Genomic DNA, 22,519 nt, shown 5'->3' on the forward strand with positions numbered 1-22,519 from the left:
CTAGGGCAGTGGCTCTGCTGTGTCCACACCCCACAGGGCACCAGCTCCATCCTCTCTAGTCACCTTCCTGCGTTTTTCCCAACAACTGAGCCTTGGAAACCGTAGGCACCAGGACCCCAGGGAGCCTCTTGGGTGATGGCATCCACATCCGGTGCCCAAGTGATGCCCAGGTGAGCCCCACAGAGATGGACATCTTCGTCTGCCTGGTCCCCTGAAAGTAACTGGAAACTGACACGGAGCCCCAGGTAACCAGCCTACCTGAGGCCTGAAGGTGACCAGAGGGTCAAGACTCACCAACCAGGGGTAGTTTTCACTGACTTCAGAGCCAAGGGGCTCATTCTGGAAAAATTTCTCTCCCCTCCTAGACTCACTGATGGGCTGACCCTGGATTCCAAGTTACTTCACCAGGTGGGGCAGGTGTTATAATTTATACCACCTGGGTTTTATCAAAATGGATTTGGAATCCTAAAATGAACGCTACTCTGGAAAATTATAAGCAAACGTGGGTTAGGGAGAAATTCCTCCTAAAATCAGGTCATTCATACAGTGGCTGTAAATCAAACCGAGTCTCCCAATCGAGAACAGTTCCTCATTACGCACAAATCTGGTGCTGTCTCATCTAGAGACACTAGGACACGGGTCCTGATGGGACTCCTTCAGCCCAGTGGTACCGAGGGCAGGTTCAGAAGACGGGTGCTACAGGGACTGGGCTTTGCTCTTTGCTTTGCTGCAGAAGCAGGATTCCCAAAGGGCACTCTCTCTTGGTGAATCTGACGATACAGCTCGATGGACAATTTGTCATGATTCTATCAAGGGCAATGGATTCATTTAAGTCCAGTGTCAGATACAAATCCCCATGGATTCCCACCCTGTGCATGATGCCAAGAATTTTTTTTTTTTTTTTTTTTTTTTTTTGCTTTTCAGGGCCACACCTCAGCACATGGAAGTTCCCAGGCTAGGGGTCGAATTGGAGTCGCAGCTGCCAGCCTACACCACAGCCACAGCAACCATGTTTGTGACCTGTACCACAGCTCGTGGTAACGCCAGATCCTTAACCCACTGAGCGAGTCCAGGGATTGAACCTGCATTCTCACAGATATTAGTCAGTTTCTTAACCTGCTGAGCCACAACAGGAACTGCCTTTTTTTTTCTTTTCTTTTCTTTTTTTGTCTTTTTAGGGCCGTGCCCACAGCATATGGAGTTTCCAGGCTAGGAGTTGAATCGGAACAGTAGCCACCAGCCTATGCCACAGCCACAGCAACACCAGATCTGAGCCGCATCTTCAACCTACACCACAGCTCACAGCAATGCCGGATCCTTAACCCACTGAGCGAGGCCAGGGATCTAATCTGTGTCCTCATGGATGCTGGTCAAATTCTTTTCCATTGAGCCACAATGGGAACCCTGTCTTTTTTTCTTTTTTTTCTTTTTCTTTTCTTTTAGCCATGCCCACAGCATGTGGAAGTTCCATAGTCAGGGATCGAATCCGCACCACTGCAGAGGCCTGAGCCACAGAAGTAATAATGCCAGATCCTTAACCTGCTGAGCTACCAGGGAACTCCTCACCTCCAGGAAGTCTAAAGCAATGAGGGTCTCCATCCAGCCCCCTAAGGCCACCTCCCTCTGACCAGCTCTCTTCACACAAATTACAAGAACCAAACCTGTCTGAGCTCATAGGAGGACTTCGTGCCAGTGGAAAGGCATAAATAAAAGCTTCCTCTGTGCCATCAGTTTTTTCAATGAACCAGCTCTTCACCCAGCAGTTTGTCTAGTTTAGAGCTGAATCCAGGCTGGGTGTGGCAGAAGGGCAGCCATCCAGGGGAAGCAGGGGCTCTGCACGAGGGGGAGTAGGCTAAGCTCCCCAGAGCCTGGACACCTGGCTTGGAGGGGACCACTTCTCTGCTCGCATAACACCCAGGGCCCTCAAGAGCAGGACTAAGCAAGAGGTCCCACTGTGGCACAGAAGAAATGAATCCGACTTGTATCCATGAGGATGCACGTTTGATCCCTGGCCTCGATTATTGGTTCAGGGATCTGGCGTCTCCTTGAGCTGTTCTGTAGGTCACAGACGCAGCTCAGATCTGGTTGCTGTGGCTATAGTGTAGGCCAGCAGCTGTAGTTCTGATTTGACCCCTAGCCTGGGAACTTCTATATGCCACAGTTGAGGCCCTAAAAAAAATAAATAAAAATAAATAAAGAAGAAAGATTACCCAGTAACAATTGCATCTAGTTCTTCTTGTCTGCCTTGAACACCTCAAGGGAGCTTTACTTCACTTAACCCTCACGGTGGCCTGAGAAAAAGATGTTGTCATGACCACAGGACAGAATGGAAGGCCTGTGCTGTGGATCCTAATGCACGTAAGGTCCCACAGGCGGGCCTGGGCTCAGCCCACCCAACCACACTACACATACTGTCACTTTTTCCCTGTAGGGCTGGACACTAAATGTTTTTGGCTCTGCAGGCCATACTGGTCTCTGTCAAACTGCCACACAGCAGGAGGAGGAATGGATGAGACTGTGCTCCAATCAAACTTCATTTACAGGGAGTTCCTGTGGTGGCGCAGCAGAAACAAATTCAACTAGGAACCATGAGGTTTCGGGTTTGATCCCTGGCCTCACTCAGTGGGTTAAAGATCCAGTGTTGCCATGAGCTGTGGTGTAAGTTGCAGACTCAGCTCGGATCCCATATTGCTGTGGCTGTGACGTAGGTTGGCAGCTGTGGCTCTGATTTGACCCCTAGGCTGGGAATACAAAAATAGGAGCAAGCATCAATCGGTTCTGGTTTGCTGACACCTGTTGTCTGTTATCAAATCGTCTCCCATGCATTACCAGTGGCTACAGAGGCTTCCACTAGACAAAACCCTATTGCCAGGTATTGGGGTGTCCCCATCCTTTGTGCAAGTTCGAGATTTATTAGAAATGATTCCTCACTGCTCCAGAGGTGGCCACTCACTGCATTTAACCTGCAAATGGCTCTGAAATAAGCAGAACTGATACTATTACCATTGCCATTTTACAGATGGGGAAACAGAGGTAGGAAAGGGACATGCTGAGGTTACAAGACAGTGATGGTTTCAGGTCTCTCATCTCCCCCTTTAGTTCTTGGCTTTTTGACCCACAGGGTTCATGAAATTTCCCTGGGATTGGCTTAAAATTAAAAATGAGCATTTAGTTCTCTATTCTGTTCCACTGGTCTGTCTGTCTGTTTTGGTACCAGTACCACACTGTCTTGGTGACTGTGGCTTTGTAATATTGCCTGAAGTCTGGGAGAGTTATGCCTCCTGCATGGTTTTTGTTCCTCAGGATTGCTTTGGCAATTCTGAGTCTTTTATGGTTCCACATAAATTTTTGAATTGTTTGTTCTAGTTTTGTGAAAAATGTCATGGGTAATTTGATAGGGATTGCATTGAAGCTATAGATTGCTTTGGATAGTCTGGTCATTCTAACAATATTAATTCTTCCAATCCAGGAACATGGAATATCTTTCCATTTCTTTGAATCCTCTTTAATTTCCTTGATTAATGTTTTCTAGTTCTCAGCATATAAACCTTTCACCTCTTTAGTCAGGTTTATTCCTAGGTATTTAATTTTTGGGGGTGTGATTTTAAAAGGTATTGTATTTTAGATTCAATGCAATCCCTATCAAATTACCCACAATATTTTTCACAGAACTAGAACAAACAATCCAAACATTTATATGGAACGACAAAAGACCCAGAATCGCCAAAGCAATCCTGAGAAACAAAAACCAAGCAGGAGGCATAACTCTCCCAGACTTCAAGAAATACTACAAAGCCACAGTCATCAAAACAGTGTGGTACTGGTATCAAAACAGACAGACAGACGAATGGAACAGAAGAGAGAACCCAGAAATAAACCCTGACCCCTATGGTCAATTAATCTTTGACAAGGGAGGCAAGAACATAAAATGGGAAAAAGAAAGTCTATTCAGCAAGCATTGCTGGGAAACCTGGACAGCTACATGCAAAGCAATGAAACTAGAACACACCCTCACACCATGCACAAAAATAAACTCCAAATGGCTGAAAGACTTAAATATAAGACAGGACACCATCAAACTCCTAGAAGAGAACATAGGCAAAAATATCAACCTCATGAATATTTTCTCAGGTCAGTCTCCCAAAGCAACACAATTAAGAGCAAAAATAAACCCATGGGACCTCATCAAACTGAAAAGCTTTTGCACAGCAAAGGAAACCCAAAAGAAAACAAAAAGACAACTTACAGAATGGGAGAAAACAGTTTCAAATGAGGCAACTGACAAGGGCTTAATCTCTAGAATATATAAACAACTTATACAACCCAACAGCAAAAAAACCAATCAATCAATGGAAAAATGGGCAAAAGACCTGAATAGACTGTTCTCCAAAGAAGATATACAGATGGCCAACAAACACATGAAAAAATGCTCAACATCGCTGATTATAAGAGAAATGCAAATCAAAACTACCATGAGATACCACCTCACACCAGTCAGAATGGCCATCATTAATAAATCCACAAATAACAAGTGCTGGAGGGGCTGTGGAGAAAAGGGAACCCTCCTGCACTGTTGGTGGGAATGTAAACTGGTACAGCCACTATGGAGAACAGTCTGGAGATACCTTAGAAATCTAGACATAGAACTTCCAGGAGTTCCCGTCCTGGCGCAGTGGTTAACGAATCCGAATAGGAACCATGAGGTTGCGAGTTCAGTCCCTGCCCTTGCTCAGTGGGTTAACGATCCGGCGTTGCCGTGAGCTGTGGTGTAGGTTGCAGACGCGGCTCGGATCCCGCGTTGCTGTGGCTCTGGCATAGGCCGGTGGCTACAGCTCCGATTCAACCCCTAGCCTGGGAACCTCCATATGCCGCGGGAGCGGCCCAAGAAATAGCAACAACAACAACAACAACAACAAAAAGACAAAAGGACAAAAAAAAAAAAAAAAAAAAAGAACTTCCATATGACCCCGCAATCCCACTCTTGGGCATATATCCGGACAAAACTCTACTTAAAAGAGACACGCGCACCCGCATGTTCATTGCAGCACTATTCACAATAGCCAGGACATGGAAACAACCCAAATGTCCATCGACAGATGATTGGATTCGGAAGATGTGGTATATATACACAATGGAATACTACTCAGCCATAAAAAGGAATGACATAATGCCATTTGCAGCAACATGGATGGAACTAGAGAATCTCATACTGAGTGAAATGAGCCAGAAAGACAAAGACAAATACCATATGATATCAATTATAACTGGAATCTAATATCCAGCACAAATGAACATCTCCTCAGAAAAGAAAATCATGGACTTGGAGAAGAGACTTGTGGCTGCCTGATGGGAGGGGGAAGGAGTGGGAGGGATCGGGAGCTTGGGCTTATCAGACACAACTTAGAATAGATTTACAAGGAGATCCTGCTGAATAGCATTGAGAACTTTGTCTAGATACTCATGTTGCAACAGAAGAAAGGGTGGGGGGAAAATGTAATTGTAATGTATACATGTAAGGATAACCTGACCCCCTTGCTGTACAGTGGGAAAATTAAAAAGAATTATTAAAAAAAAATTATTAAAAGGTATTGTATTTTTATAGAGAACCCAGAAATAAACTCAGATACCTATGGTCAATTAATCTTAGTCAAAAGAGGCAAGAATATCAAATGTGAAAAAAAGTCTCTTCGACAAGTGGTGCTGGGAAAAGTTGACAGCTGCATGTACATCAATGAAACTAGAACACACCCTCACACCATGCACAAAAATAAACTCAAAACGGCTTAAAGACTTCAACATAAAACAAGACATCATAAAACTCCTAGAAGAGAACCTAGGCATAACATTCTCTGACATCAACCGTCCAAAGTTTTCTTTGGTCAGTCTCCCAAGGGAGCAGAAATAAAAACAAAAATAAACCAATGGGACCTAATCAAACTGATAAGCTTCTGCATAGCAAAGGAAACTGTGGGAAAAAAAAAAGACAACCTATGCAATGGAGAAAATAGTTTCAAATGATGCAACTGGCAAGGGCTTAATCTCTAAAATACACAAACAACTTACACAACTCTTGTTTTTGTATCCATTCAGCCAGTCTATATCTTTTGGTTGGGGCATTTAGTTCACGAACATTTAAGGTAGTTATTGATATGTATGTTCTTATTGCCATTTTATTAACTGTTTTGGATTTGTTTTTGTTGCTCTTTCTTCTTCCCTTCTTCTCTTGTTCTCTCCTCTTGTGGTTTGATGACTATCTTTAGTATTGTAATTGAGTTGATTTTTCTTATTTGCATGTGTATCAATTGTAGATTTTTGGTTTGCAGTTGCCCTGAAGTTTTGATATAGGAGTCTATATATATATATATATATATATATATATATATATATATATATATGAGATTGTTTTAAGTTGTTGGTCTCTTAATCGCAAGTGCATCTCCAGTGTCCTGCATTTGTATCCTCCTCATGATTTCTGATTTTGGTAGCATAATTGTGCATGGATGATTTCCTACCTTTACTGTATATATGCCTTTACTGGTGAGCCTTCATTTTTGGTATTTTTGTTTCTGGTAGTAGCCTTTTCTTTTCTGCCTAGAGAAGTTCCTTTAGTATTTGTTGTAAAGCTAGTTTAGTGTTGCTGAATTCTCTTAGCTTTTGCTTATCTATAAAACTTTTCATTTCTCCTTCAAATCTGAATGAGAGGCTTGCTGGGTAAAGTAATCTTGGTTGGAGGTTTTTTCCTTTCCTCAGGTTAAGTATATCATGCGACTCCCTTCTGGCCTGCAGAGTTTCAGCTGAAAAATCTGCTGATAACCTTATCGGGGTTCCCTTGTATGTTATTTATTTTTTTTCCTAGCTGCTTTCAATATTTTCTCTTTGTCTTTAATTTTGGTCAGTTTGATTAATATGTGTCTTGGGGTATTCCTCCTTGGGTTTATTTTATATGGTACTCGTTGTGCTTCCTAGATTTAAGTCAGTGGTTCCTTTCCCATGTTAGGGAAGTTTTTGGCTATTATCTCTTCGAATATTTTTTCTGTCCCTTTCTTTCTCTCTTCTCCTTCTGGCACCCCTATAATATGGATGTTGGTGCATTTAACGTTGTCCCAGAGTTCTCTGAGACTCTCTTCATTTCTTTTCAATCTTTTTTCCCTTTTCTGTTCTGCATCCGCGATCTCCACCAATCTGTCCTCCACCTCTCCTATTCATTCTTCTGCCTCCTGTATTCTGCTGTTGGTTGTTTCTAATTAGTTTCAGTTATTGTATTTTGCATCTCTGCTTGCTTAAGTTTTAAATCTTGTATGTCTCTGCTCAGTGTTTCCTGTAAATTATCCATCTTTGCCTCCAGTTTATTTCCAATGTTTTGCATCATCTTCAGAATCAACAGTCTAAAGTCTTTTTCCTGGAGGCTGATAATCTCCAGATCACTTAGCTGTTTTTCTGGGGTTTTTTCTTTCTCCCTCATCTGAGTTATAGTTCTCTGTCTTTTCATTTGTATAGGTTTTTGGCATGGTATCCTTTTTGCAGACAATAGAGTTGTAGCCTCTCTTACTTCTGATGTCTGCCCCCCTTGTGGCTGAAGTTGGTACCAGGCTTGCTGTAGGCTTCCTGAATGGGAGGGACTGGTGCCTGCCCACTGGTAGGTGGAGCTGATTCCTATCCCTCTGGTGGGTGGGGCTTTGTCTCTGGGTGAGATTAGAGACAGCTGTGTGCCTGGGGGGTCTTTAGGCAGCCTGTTTACTGATGGGTGAGGCTGTGATCCCACCTGGGTTATTGTTTGGCCTGGGGCTTCTCAGTGCTGATGGGTGGGGCCAGATTTTCCCAAAATGGCCATCTCCAGAGAGAGGCATGCTGATGAATATTCCCGAGAGCTTTGCCTCCAATGTCCTTCCCCCACAATAAGCCACAGTCACCCCCTGTTTTCCCAGGAGATCCTCCAAGAACTGCAGTCAAGTCCGACCCAGATTCCTATGAAGCCTTTGCTTTGCCCTGGGACCCAGTGCACATGAAAGTCTGGGTGTGCCTTTCAAGAATGGGGTCTCCGTTTCTCCCAGTCCCGTGGAGCTCCTGCACTGGACTCCACTGCACTTCAATGCCAGATGCTCTGGGGGCTCTTTCTCCCAATGCCAGATCCCCAGGTGTGGGGATTTGACGTGGGGCTCAGAACTCTCACTCCTGTAGGTGAGTCTCTGTGATATAGTTACTTTCCAGTCTATGGGCTTCCCACCTGGGAGGTATGGGGTTGCTTATATCATGTAATCATCCTTCCTACCTCTTGATGTGGCCTCCTCTTTGTCTTCTGGAGTAGGATATCTTTTTGAAAGTTGCCAGTCCATTTGGTTGAAGGTTGTTCAGCTTTTGGTTATAATTTTGCTGTTTATATGGGAGAAGTTGAGCTCCAGTCCTTCTATTCTGCCATCTTAATCCCATCAACAACTTACACAACTCAACAGCAAAAAAAAAAAAGACAACCCAATCGAAAAATGGGCAGAAGACCTGAAGAAACGTTTCTCTAAAGAAAATATACAGATGGCCAACAGGCACCTGAAAGAATGCTCAACAGCATTAACTATTAGAGAAATGTAAATCAAAACTACAATAAGGTATCATCTCACAACAGTCAGAATGGCCATCATTAACAAGTCAACAAATAACAAATGCTGGAGAGGGTGTGGAGAAAAGGGGACCCTCCTTCACTGTTGGTGGGAATGTAAATTGTTACAACCACTATGGAAAACAGTGTACAGGTACTTCCTCAGAAAACCAAATATAGAACTACCATACGACCCAGCAATCCCACTCCTGGGTATATATCTGGACAAAAATTTCATTGAAACAGATACATCCACCCCTATGTTCACTATGGCACTATTCACAATAGCCAAGACATGGAAACAAACAACTCAAATGTCCTTCAACAGATGAATGGATTAAGAAGATGTGGTATATATACACAATGGAATACTACTCAGCCATAGAAAAGAACAAAATAATGCTATTTGCAGCAACATGGATGGAACTAGAGATTCTCATACTGAGTGAAGTAAGTCAGAAGCAGAAAGACAAATAGCATATGCTATCACTTATATCTGGAATCTAATATATGGCACAAATGAACCTATCTACAAAAAAGAAACAGACTCATGGACATGGAGAACAGACTTGTGCTTGCCGAGGAGGAGGAGGAGGGAGTGGGATGGACTGGGAGTTTGGGTTAGTAGATGCAAACTATTGCATTTGGAATGGATAAGAAATGAGATCCTGCTGTGCAGCACTGGGAACTATATCTAGTCACTTGTGATGGAACATGATGGAGAATAATGTGAGAAAAAGAATACATACACACACACACACACACACACACATATATATACACACACACACACATACATACACACACATATATATATGACTGGCTCACTTTGCTGTACAGCAGAAATTGACAGAACATTGTAAATCAACTATAATAGAAAAAATAAAAATCTTAAAAAGGATTTTAAAAAGATTTTTAAAAATGAGAATTTAGGAGTTCCTGTTAAGGCTGAGTAGTAACAAACCCAACTATTATCCATAAGGATACAAGTTTGATCCCTGGCCTTGCTCAGTGGGTTAAGGATGTGGCATTGCCGTGAGCTGTGGTGCACGTCACAGATGAGGCTTGGATCTGGTGTTGCCGTGTCTGTGGCATAGGCCAGCAGCTGCAGCTCCTATTTGAACCCTAGCCTGGGAACTTTCATATGATATGAGTGTGTCCCTAAAAAAAAAAAAAGCAAAACTGAGCATTTATTTCATAAGGAGGCGATCCTGTCCCACCTGGGCAAGCTCAAGGAGATGCATTATTCAGTGATTAGTTAAGTGAGGTCCCTGGAGTTGGGGACAATCCACAGGGACCCCTGTGGCCACTCTAAGCTTGGGGGTTCAGTGTCCCAGGACAGAGAGGCGCCAGTGGCTTTGGGGCTCCCTGACCATGTGGCGGGTGTGGCCAGGGAAGCCCTGGGCGCTGCCTCAACACCTCTGCCAGTCAGTCCTCATTCCTCTCATCATCCATCCTATATTGTCTGCCTCAGAACATGGTGCAGGGAGGGGACAGCACTGAGATGGAACATATCTCTGCCTCAAGGTGACCTCAAAGCCCCGCCGTGCAATCTGCCCAGAGATGGTGATGGAGAGAAAAGGTGACGATGGTATTTCCGAGCAGAACCCTGCAGACCCAGAGTCTTGAACTTGGGAGAGGGCGCCCCACACGTTAGGCTCTCTAACTCTGCAGTAGGTAAAGGAAGCACATTCAGAGAGGCTCTGGGTCCTGCCCTGGTCCTCTGTCCAGGAGACAGGCCACGATGCTGACCTCTCACCCTTGACATCTCAGGCACCCAAGGGATGAGGAAAAATGGTCAGAGCTCTTAAATATTATGCATAATGTTTCCTTAATAATTCAAAGATTAAAGTTACATCATTTCTCTCACTTCATCACCTTAATGGCTAACACCTATTAACTCAGGCTGACTATGGGTCACACACGGTTCTGAGTACTTTAGATATTTTATCTCATCAAGTCCTCAGAGCAGCCCGGGGAGGCAGGTAATGTGTCTCTGCCTTATAGAGCTGAGAGACCAGCTCGGGACTTGTGCCACTTGCCTGAGGCCACACAGGTTGATAGAGGCCTGGGAGCTGAACCCAGGTGGTGTGACCCTGGAGGTGCACTTCTGACCAATGCCCCTCCCCCAGCACATGAGACATGTGACAACAAAGAAAGAATGACAACAAGGCATGGATTTAAAACTACTTCTCATTATACAGAACAAAGTAATGCCATTTGCAGCAACATGGATGGACCTAGAGATGATCATACTCAGTGAAGTAGGTCAGATGAAGACAAAAATCACATGGTATCACTTACTTGTGGAATCCCACTTAAAAATGATACAAAGGGGAGTTCTCATTGTAGCTCGGTGGTAACGAACCCAACTAGTATCCATGAGGACATGGGTTCAATCCCTGGCCTCACTCAGTGGGTTAAGGATCTGGCGTTGCCGTGAGCTGTGATGTAGGTCACAGATACCGCTCAGAATCTTCATTGCTGTGGCTGTGGTATATTCAGACAGCTGCAGCTCCAATTCGACCCATAGCCTCAAAACTTCCATATGCCACAGGTGTGGCTAAGAGGGGAAAAAAAAAATGAACTTATTTACAAAACAGAAACAGACTCACAGATTTCAAAATCAAACTTATGGTTCCCAGAGGGGAAACATCGTGGAGATGGATACATTAGGAGTTTGGGGTTAACATATGAACACTACTATATATAAAATAGACAACCAGCAAGCACCCACTGGATAGCACAGGGAACTCTTCTCAGTACTCTGTAATAACCTATACGGGAAAGAATCTGAAAAAGGATAGGTATGTGTTTATGTATAACTGAATCGCTTTGCCGTATACCTGAAATTAACACAACAGTGTAAGCCAATGCTACTCCACTTAAAACAAACAAAAAACAAAAGCAAAAACAACTTCTCTTTAAAGAGTAGAATCCTCCTTCCCAGATAAACATCTGAAGTAAAATCCCAAAGCAGAGTCGCTCTTTTAGCCCCTGGGACCCACCCACTCCCCTCTCTCTTGCCTCTAAGGACCCTCCAGGTCCTCAGAAAACATGGTGGGAAACCAGCAGACCAGAGCCTGGGCATTGGTGAAGGGAGGTGGGGGCTCTGGGCATGTGCCCCCATGGCCGGCAGCATCAGGTTGAGGATTCAGCTGCATTATTTGAAAAACTCAAGAGAGGACTTTGGGGTTAATGGACTATTCTCAACATTAATGGAATAACATCCTAAGAGTTCTGCAGTAAGTTTGCTGCACTGGGTAATATTTATAAGAAAAGTCAAGGTCTCCCAGGGGGAAAAAAAAGAGTGAGCGAGCAATGCATATTTGCTGTAGAAAAGCTAGCATTTCTTATGTCTGAATAGATATTGTAACTTTCACCTCTTTGTGTTTCATCTTCAGTTATTTCAGAAATCTGAAGTAGCACCAGGCAGGAACATAAGAAAAATGCAGAGTAATTAATTTCGTGCTGAACGGAGGTGATTCCCAGGGCTCTTGGCTCAGGCCCTGCTGGTCCCTCCCAAGGTCAGGGCTCCCAGGCCCCACACAGGCACGAGCGTGCCCCTGCTGCCAACCACAGCCTGTCCCACTCCACAAAGCAGATGAATCGTTATATAGGTGAGACAGGATGTATACACCAGTGTGACTTTGGGAAGTCACACAGATCAGTCATTTGTGCTTTGTCAAGACAGAAGCTTGAAAATCCTTTCACGAGAAATGGGCAGAATTTCGATGGCCTCACAATGTAGAAATCTCCAGAGTTCCCGTTGTGGCTCAGTGGATTAAGAACCTGACTAGCATCCATGAGGACGTAGGTTCGACCCCTGACCTTGGTCAGTTGGTGAAGGATTTGGCGTTGCCGAAAGCTGCAGTATAGGCTGCAGATGTGGCTCAGATCCCGAGTTGCTGTGGTTGTAATGTAGACCTGCAGCTGTAGCTCTGATTCAACCCCTAGCCTGGGAACTTCCATATGCTGCAGGCGTGGCCCTAAAAAGACAAAACAAAGAACAAAAAAACAAACTTCACTCCTCAGCAAAGTAACTGAAGACTAGACTATTGCTTATGGGTACCAGTTTCCAGGTTCATGAAGGTTTTAGCCTGCAAGAAATCTTGGGAGGCTTCTGTGAGACTTTCTCAATGCAGCCGATCCAGGTATGTACCCATAGCCCAGAGGACTGTGCTGGTGAAGCCTGGTGACACAGAGCCAGCAGAACAGGGAACAAGCCTGACTCCGCATTGGATTTCTTCCTTGAGCTCTAACCTTGTGCTCTCTTGCCTGTGCTCGGTCTTGCCGGCTGTGTACCTTTGTAAAAGAACGTTGCCTAGAACCTGAAATATACAGGCGAGCCTGGGATCAAAGCTCTGACTTTAAGGGGATAACACTTTCCCATTCATTCAGAGATAACAACTGCAAAACAGAGAATAACATGTGAATTCTTGGAGGTTTACGGGAACATCATGACCTGACCTACGTGGAGAGCTGCAAGAATTAAGAATTCCTGCCCCAAGAAGTCTGCAACAACCACCTACACTGTTCGCCTTCTACTATCAAAGAAGCCTGAATTATAACTTGGTTCAAAGATGGCTCTTTGGGACACGAGTGCACCACCTTCTCAGTCTGCTGGCTTTCCAAATAAAGTCACTGTCCCTTGTCTCAATAATCCGTCTCTTGATTTATTGGCCTGCTGTGCAGTGAGATGGGCAGTAAACCCAGGAGTTGTCAGCCTCTCTTTTATGGCTTTGAAGCCAGACATTTGGACATGGTAACATGAGAGAACGGGGACACAGGACTCCAGCACGACCATCCTCTCGAGGGAACTCAAGTCCCAGAGTGTAACAACTTCCTCCACAGAAATGGACAGGATTTACCCCCAAAGGAGAATAAAAATTTGGCGGGTGTATCAAAAATGGAAGCAATAAAAAATGGAAGCAATCAAAGCACGGCAAACAATAGAAGCAAAGTTGCATTATGAACTGTGTTGGTATCCTACGGATGTTAAAAGGATTTGCTTTTTAAGTAGCTTAAAAGATAATTTTTTAAAAAACGTTAAGCATTTGGAGGGCAGGTTCAACTATATGTCATGACAGCATCTGCAAGAGATAGACCAGGTGGGGGAGTTCTGGGTGTGGCTCAGCAGAAATGAATCCGACTAGTATCCATGAGGACACGGGTTTGATCCCCAGCCTCACTCAGTGGGTTGGGAATCCAGCATTGCTATGAGCTGAGGTGTAGGCTGACAGCTGTAGCTCCGCTTCAACCCCCTAGTCTGGGAACATCTATATGCGATGCGTGTGGCCCTAAAAAGCAAAAATATATACATACACACAAATTTAAAAAGCTATTTGCACTGTGTCTTAAAAAAAAAAAGGAATAAACCAGCTGGAAATATTTTATCAATAGTCTAATCCTATCCATATCTGAATAAGGAAGAGTACATTACACTTCAGAGGAATAATGATCAACTGCTAATGCATAAAGCAAGTATGTGAATTCTCTAACAACAACAGAAGCAGCTAGATAATTCCTAGATCAGAAATCTATTACACATTTACTTCTATCTCCCCCCGACCTCCTGCTCCCACTCGCTGCTGGCCTATAAGCCCCTGGCACTGCTGCATCTTCACAAGACTAGGAGAATGCTGCCGGACAGAATGAAGAAATGGAACTGTGGGTTTTTGTATGGAACTTCAAACTTCGATTTTATTTATTCCTTGGCCTTTTCTCCAAACAGTGAGTGCAGTTCATTATAAACCTACACATGCTGCAGACTCATCAGAGACAACAGATGTTTAGTTTAGCCAAGAGGGCTCGCTCACACCTCACCAACTGTACAAACAGTCCAGACGCTAACGTCTGCCTCAAATGCTGCTGTAAGATGGGGGCCACATGCATGAATGAAATGATTAAAAACAAGAGTCATAAGAGGTCCCTGGTAGCCTAATGGGTTAAGGATCTGGTGTTGTCACTGCTGTGGTGCAGGTTCTATCCCTGGCCCTATTTAATATAATTGAAGATGACTCTCATGGGTGGAAAGATATAGTAACATAAAGATGTCAACTATCTTTCCAAATACAATGGGATTCCACTCAAAATCCCAATAGGAGTTTTAAAACTTGGCATGGGGAGTTCCTGTAGTGGCACAGCGGAAACAAATCGGACTAGGAACTGTAAGGTTGCAGGTTTGATCCCTGGCCTCACTCAGTGGGTTGAGGATCCAGCATTGCCGTGAGCTGTGGTGTAGGTCGCAGACATGGCTCGGATCCTGCGTTGCTGTGGTTGTGCTGTAGGCCAGTAGCTGTACCTCTGATTCGACCCCTAGCCTGGGAACCTGCACATGCCTCCAGGGCAGCCCTAAAAAGCAAACAAAAACAAAAACAAAAAACTTGGCACGTTGCCACTGAAAGCCCCGGGGAGCACATAAAGGGGCAAAGAAGAGTTACTGTGATTACAAAGAAGCAGAAGACAGGAGAACTTCCCCTGCTAGATAGAAAGACTTGTACATGTACAATCATCCCCATACCCAGGATCCCAGCAGGAAGCAGGTAGCATTACACATCCCTGGAGAAAGGAAGGACTATTGAATGAATGATATTGGGACAGCTGGCCACGCATATGAAAAAGAATAAACTATATATCAATATGAGGTATCACTTACAAAATAAATTACAAATGGATTGTGTATGACATAAGAAGTATGTCATGGAAAAGAAAAACTTCCATGCCTCTAAAACGTGCCAAAAAGCTAAAAGACCCATCAAAGACTAGGAGAAGGTATATGCAACCCGTATTATCTACAGAGGAATAGTATAAAATCCCACAAATCAAAACTAAAAACTCAATTCACTGGAAAACAGTCAAAAGATTACAAGGAATTACAGAAGAAGATACACACCTAGGTAGGAACCAAGAAAGGCTAACCTGACTATAAAACAATGCGAATTAAAATAAGGTGGTTACAGAGTTCCTGCTGTGGCACAGGGGGTTAACAATCTGACTTGTCTCTGTGGAGGCGTGGGTTCGGTTCCCAGCCTGGCGCCGTGGGTTTAGGATCTGGCACCGCCACAGCTGTGGCATAAATTGCAACTGCAGTTCAGATTTAATCCCTGGGCTGGGAACTTCCATATGCCACAGGGGTGGCCAAAAAAGAAAATAAATAAATAAATAAGGTGGTTCCTGGAGTTCCCATTGTGGCTCAGTGGTTAACTAATCCAACTAGTATCCATGAGGATACAAAAGGGTTCGATCCCTGGCCCCACTCAGTGGATTAATGATCCGGTGTTGCTGTGAGCTGTGGTTCCGGTCCCAGATGTGGCTTAGATCCCTCATGCTGTGGCTGTGGCGTAGGCCAGCAGTTGTAGTTCTGATTTGACCCCTAGCCTGGGAACTTCCACCTGCCACAAGTATGGCCCTAAAAAGGAAAAAAAAGGCAGGGGGAGTTCCACTGTGGACCCTGTTGGATTAATGGAGAAGCAAAGTCTGGCAATATCAAGTATGTCAAATAAAACAGAAACCCTCAAGTAGAGCTGGCTGGAGTATAACGTCGTATAACTGCTTTGGGGGGCATTTGGCAATATTTAATATAACTAAAGATGTGCATATCCTCTCCCCCAGTAAAACCACTTCTAAATATATGCCCTGAAGCAATTATCATGAATGTGTACAAAGATTCTGTAACAGCATCATTTTCTATAACAGCAAAAAAAAAAAGTACTAAAGTAGAAGAGATAAATGAATATGGGTGTATATATGTGTATGTAATAAAATACATCATTCTTAAATACAAATAGAACATTTTATGTTTTATAGAATGTGTATTATGAAAGTACAAATAACATATATCACAAACTACTGCACTACAGGTAAAATGAATGAGCCGGTCTAAATTTATAAACAAAGAAAAACCCAGATAACATAATCATGAGAGAAAATGCAAGTTGCAGAAGAATGTCCACAAAACATCAGACCATGTAAATGTTACGCACAATATTCTTTTATGGAAACATACATATATCTATGTTTTATATTTTTAAAATATATTTTCTAGAAATATATACACGTGCATATATATAATAAGAACATAAAAATATGAGTGGTTCCCCCCTTCAGGAAAGAGTAAAGGAAAGAGAGTAAAGTAGGAGTAAAAAGGGAGCCTTAAGTCTCCTTAACTGACTTAACTGTCAGGGTTTATTTCATAATTAAAAATAGCTAAGAAGTAAATATGCCTTTTAACATTCACTGTTATTTGGAGAGGAGCTATAGCATTTGCCACATTGTTGGCACTAGTTATATTTTCCTTGGTACTGTTTTTATTAAAATATTTCCTAATTAGAAAAATTATGTTTAAATGAAGAGAGATAACATGGGTGGGCCTCATCTAACCAGTTGAAGGTCTTCAGAGGAGAGAAACTGACCTCCCCTGAACAAGAAGGAAGCTGCAATGGGTGGGGGAGGGGCGGACAGCCCCTGGATTCTGCCCTGTCTCCCACCAGCTGCCTGCCCACAGAGCTTGGACCCACCAAGCTTCCTCAGCCAAGAGAGCCCTGGGGGAATCTTCAGGAAGAGCAGGTGCAAAGGCCCCAAGGAAGGGACAGTGTGGTGCTCTGGGGTGCAGTGGGGTGAGGTCGAGGCCAGGAGCATGCAGGGAGAAGGCTGGGTTTTATTCTCACTATGGTGCCTCTGCTGAGGCCAAGGCCGCAGAGGAAACCAGCGCAAAGGCAGAAGCGGGAGGCCGGGTGACCCCAGGTGTCCACATTATGATAAGGTCCAGAACTTTCTCCCACCGGAGGGTCTTAGCCAGGCAAGATGCCCCGGAACGCTCTCCCCACAGCCCTCCTGAATGACTGCCAGTTTAAAGTTTCTAAATGAACTCTCATTAACTACATGTGCAGAATATTAAAAAATCAGAAAAATATCAACTCCACAATTCCTTCACCAGGCTCTCTATCAAAACTGCTGGGCGTCTGTGTACACTCCAGGATCACGATCCTGTGGTCGCCCAGTGTAGTGAGCCGTGAACAGGAGGTCCCTCCAGGGGGGCGGTGGGGGTGGGGAAGTCCTGGGGAAGAAGGTGTGCACGTGACCTGAAGCCCAGTCTCTGGTCTCCAACCCCCACAAGAGGCAGGCAAGCCTCCGAATCACCCCGACCCGGGTCCTAACACCAGACCAATCCATGAAGAAAGCTGGGCATGGGGCTCTGGTGCTAAGGAAAACTAACAAAGTGGAAAGAACTTGAGAATCTTTCCAACAGCTTCCCCCACATGAGCAGTGGGACCGAAACCCGTGGTTTCCATGAGAAAAGCTTTGAGTTCTCGTTGAGAGAGAGGGAGCCATGGGGAGCCCTGGCTTGTCTGCCAGGAACTGTTCATCAGGAGATGCTCAGGAGGCAGCTCCCCTCAGCATCTCTCTCAAACCTGGGAGTTCTCATCAAGATCCTACATCCAGGGCTTCTGAGGCAAGACCCTGATTCCTAATGACTGAATTGGCACCCACAGATCACAAGCCCCACCAATACTTCCAAGCCTGTTTTGCCTCCTCATGACCCCGAGTGGGAAGGGAGGCCTGAGACAGAGATGGAAGGCTCTGCTCTTCTCTGAACGTTGGTGCTCCGAGCTATGTCTTCTTCCCAGTTCACCCCTGGAAAATTTCATCCCCTCCGTGCTTTTCATCGTGTGCTGAGGAAAAGCACGATCCCACCTCCAGCACTGACCCATTCATCCGACTGCCAAATGGATGTTTTCACACGACGGCCCCAGAGACATGCCGACGCATCATTTCCCAAATGAGCCCACTGTCCCCTCCCCTCCCCACGTCCCTTCATCCTCCTGGGGTCCCGGCTCACTGACAGCACGCAGTTCCCGCCTGGCCCACAAGCCAGAGGCCCAAAGCCCTCACTTCCCCAGCTTCTCCTTTATCCAAAGCTAATTACGAGAAAAAAGCGATGAAAATTAAATCCTGTGGGTGGAAGATGAGGCAGCCAAAACAGTAGCTTAGGATGGGTGACTTATGGAATACCCAGTGCGGAAAGGGAGACGGTAAACCAGTAAAGAAGTGCTACCATCCCACTATTTCCTTCTTTTCTTTCTTTCTCTTTTGTTTGCTTTTTCTTTTCTTTTCTTTTTCTTTTTTTTTTTTTTGGCAGCCCCTCAGCATATGGAATTCCCAGGCCAGAGATCAGATCTGAGCTGCATCTGCGACTATATGCAGCTTGTGGCAATGCTGGATGCTTAACCCACTGAGTGAGGCCTGGGATCAAACCCGCATCCTCATGGAGACTATGTTGGGTTCTTAACCTGCTGAGCCACAATGAGAACTCCAAGAGTCTTATTTTGTAGCCAAAGTTCCAACTAGATTTTTAGCTCAACTGTGTCTTCCTAGCTCTTAGCAACTGTTTCAAATAGAACCAGCCTATCCAGGGTTTTGAATCAATACTTTTGATTCCTCTCTCTGCTGTTAAAAAAACCTACACTCTTGTAATTGGGGTTAACAGTGTCCTCTGCCCAGTGACACGGAAGCTACAAAGTTGCTGATTTCCTGAACATTTATCTTAAAGACGAAACAAACAAACAAAAACACCTGCAGTAGGAGAGGGCAGAGATGGCTGTGAATGACAGGTAATGGACCAGCTGCTTTTATTTGTCTGTTGACACTGTTGTCACCCTTTCCCCAGGGTCTTCAGAGAAGAATGGAGAGTAAGGAGGCTTACAACCTGGTCCTGGGAGAGCCATGGTCCTGGGGTTCCTCTGGGAACAGACAATCACAAAACCAAAACCGCCCAAGAATACACATTTTCTTGTCTTTTCTTTCTTTCTTTCTTTCTTTCTTTCTTTCTTTCTTTCTTTCTTTCTTTCCTTCCTTCTTTCTTTCTTTCTTTCTTTCTTTCTTTCTTTCTTTCTTTCTTTCTTTCTTTCTTTCTTTCTTTCTTTCTTTCTTTCTTTCTTTCTTTCTTTCTTCCTTCCTTCCTTCCTTCCTTCCTTCCTTCCTTCCTTCCTTTCTTTCTTTCTTTCCTCTCTCTCTCTCTCTCTCTCTCTCTCTCTCTCTCTCTCTCTCTAGGGCTTCACCCCGTGGCATATGGAAGTTCCCAAGGGCTTCACCCCGTGGCATATGGAAGTTCCCAGCCGAGTGGTTGAATTGGAGCTATGACTGCCAGCCTACACCACAGCGACAGCCATAGCAATGCCAGATCCGAACCGCATCTTCGACCTACACGGTAACTCACGGCAACCCCAGATCCTTAACCCACAAAGTGAGGCCAGGGATCAAACCTGCGTCCTCATGGATATGAGTTAGATTCATTTCTGCTGAGCCACAGCGGGAACTCCAGAATATGCATTTTCAAGGAAGCTAGACAGTTCTACAGTACCTGAAAAAGCAGCCCTTGGCAGAGCCTTCCACAGGTAACTTTGTTCTTTTTAGGGGCATTTGCTGTGCTGTGTGCTTGGGAGCTTATTTTTGTGGCTCTATTTATGTGGGAGAAGATACCACTTAACAGAGAAAAGCCTTAAACAGAACTCAAAGCAAGATGCCCATGAGGACAAGCATGCTCTGAGAGAGACAGGACCTTGTCTTGTTTGAAAGCTTTTGTTCTAAACACAGCCAGTGAGTCCAATTCAACCCCAGCCTTTTTGGAGACCAAGGGGGCGAGAAGCCACCTTTTGATTTTGCTTTTGCTTTTTTTTTAGGGCCGCACCTGCCCCATGTGGAAGTTCCCGGGCTGGGGTGGAACTGGAGCTGCAGCTACCGGCCTACACCACAGTCATTAGCAATGCCCAATTCAACCCACATCTGCGACCTACACCACAGCTCATGGCAACACCGGATCCTTAATCCACTGAGCAAGACCAGGGATTGAATTTACATCCTCATGGATACTCAGGTTTGTAACCTGCTGAGCCATAAAGGGAACTCCTGCCACCTCCTTTTCTTGAAGTCCAAGAACGGGGAGGTCAGTGAAGTGGGAGCTGGGTAAACAGATGGCTGGAATTAGCCAAATTTCTAGAAGGGTCACACGATGAAATGCTTTACAAGCTAAACTCTGCTCAGCTTCCAACAAACCCACCTGGCAGCCTTAGCTGCAAGGATCAAAACCACAGAGTTTTCACGTTAAAGATCACCAAATTCAACACCTTCATTTAACAGATGAGGAAAATGAGACTCAGATCAATGGCTTTACTGCTGAGAATGATGATCTGGTCAAGGTCAGCCAGTGCCTGGAGAGCACACCTTTGACCACACCTGGCAGCCATGGGATCCCTCCCTGGGTGGGTGGTGGATGACAGCACTGCCATCTGGTGGTGGTCACAACTGAGTACCCCATGCACGTGCACAAGGAGCAGTGCCCACCCTGCCACCCAGTGGTGCCATAGGTGGTAACAAACCGATCCCCAGGGCTCACAGCAACTGGGGCTGCAGGCTGCTTGTCATGAAAATGCAGCTCCCTGGAAAGCCGAGAACAATGGTTCTGTGAACACAGTTTCAGAGATGCTTCTCAGGCAGCCCAGGTGAAAGGGAACTTTTTTAAAAAATTAAAGGATAGGTTGATTTAAAGTGTGCCAATTTCCGCTGTACAGCATAGTGACCCAGTCATATATAAATATAAATATATATATACACATTCTAAATATAAATGTATATATATATTTAGAAATATAAATATATAACTACTAACCTCAAACTCCCACTCCATCCCCTCTCTCCTCCTCCTTAAATAGACATTCTCCAGAGAAGACATACAGATGGCCAATAGGCACATGAAAAGATGCTCAACACCACTAATTATTAGAGAAATTCAAATCAAAACTCCAGTAAGGTACCACCTCACACCGGTCAGAATGGCCATCATTAATAAATTTGCAAATAACAAATGCTGGAGAGGGCGTGGAGAATAGGGAACCCTCCTACACTGTTGGTGGGAATGTAAACTGGAATGACCACTATGGAAAACAGTATGGAGGTTCCTCAGAAAACTACAGAACTGCCATATGATCCAGCAATCCTACTCTTGGGCATCTACCAGACAAAACTTTCGTTCAAGAAGATATATGCACTCCTGCGTTCATCGTAGCACTATTCACAATAGCCAAGACATGGAAACAACCTCAATGTCCATTAACAGAGGAATGGACTAAGAAGATGCAGTGCATGTATACAATAGAATATTACTCTGCCATGAAAAAGAATAAAAATCTGTAGCAACATAGATGAACCTAGAGATTTTCATACTAAGTGAAGTAAGTCAGAAAGAGAAAACAAATACCATGTGATATCACTTATATGTGGAATCCAAAATACGGCCCACATGAACCTATCTGCAGAACAGAAAGAGAGCCTTTATCCTGCCCTGCTGCTGGATGAGCCTGGCTCACCAGTGTCCAAGTCAGATGGGAGCCCCCTGGGGGGCCAGGCACTCACCGTGGAACCAGGGAGCGATGCTGTCTGAGGTCGCCAGGTAGCCTGCCCGCAGGGGCAGCTGTTCCTCCCGGAACCAGCGCACGATGTCCTCCTGGGCAGAGCTGGACTCCGTCCTCATCACTCCCTGGTTTCTGTCATTCGTAAAAGTTTTCTAAGTTAAACTAATATGAAAATAATGCTTTCAAAGATCACACACACACACACACACACACACACACTCACACACAGGCCTGAAGATCTGATCACATGGGCTGAGCCCATGGGGTGGGACCCTGCACGGCCATCACACTGTGCCTCCAGGACAGGAGACAGGAGGGTACAGATCTGTCACCTGCCCTTCTGGTCCCATAGGCTAGTCATGGGTGTGAGCCACTGCTATGTTAACATACAGATTTTAATGTATCTTCACTATGAATTAGAAGCTCCATTAACTCTCAACTACAGTTTGAGAAAATCAGCATTAAAAAGTGAAATACGGAGTTCCTGTTGTGGCTCAGTGGTTAACCAATCTGACTAGGA

The 22,519-nt window shown here is 44.6% G+C and overlaps 1 protein-coding gene across 13 annotated transcripts in view; it reads right to left on the reverse strand.

Annotated features, from left to right (window-relative positions):
- The window catches only part of SH2D4A (SH2 domain containing 4A), a 79,977-nt gene that overhangs the window by 3,953 nt on the left and 53,505 nt on the right, over positions 1-22,519 (reverse strand). For all 13 annotated transcript variants that reach the window (XM_085004376.1, XM_085004371.1, XM_085004368.1 and 10 more), the window contains one exon: positions 22,001-22,131. In XM_085004376.1, the coding sequence (XP_084860502.1) occupies positions 22,001-22,131 (131 nt within the window). The remainder of the gene's footprint in view (positions 1-22,000; positions 22,132-22,519) is intronic.

This window comes from Sus scrofa, chromosome 17, assembly GCF_054392235.1.
Source record: "Sus scrofa isolate SSC_HxYL_T2T_F1_AM1 chromosome 17, Sscrofa_HxYL_maternal_Yorkshire_Landrace_v2.0, whole genome shotgun sequence".
NCBI classification, from domain to species: Eukaryota; Metazoa; Chordata; class Mammalia; order Artiodactyla; family Suidae; genus Sus; species Sus scrofa.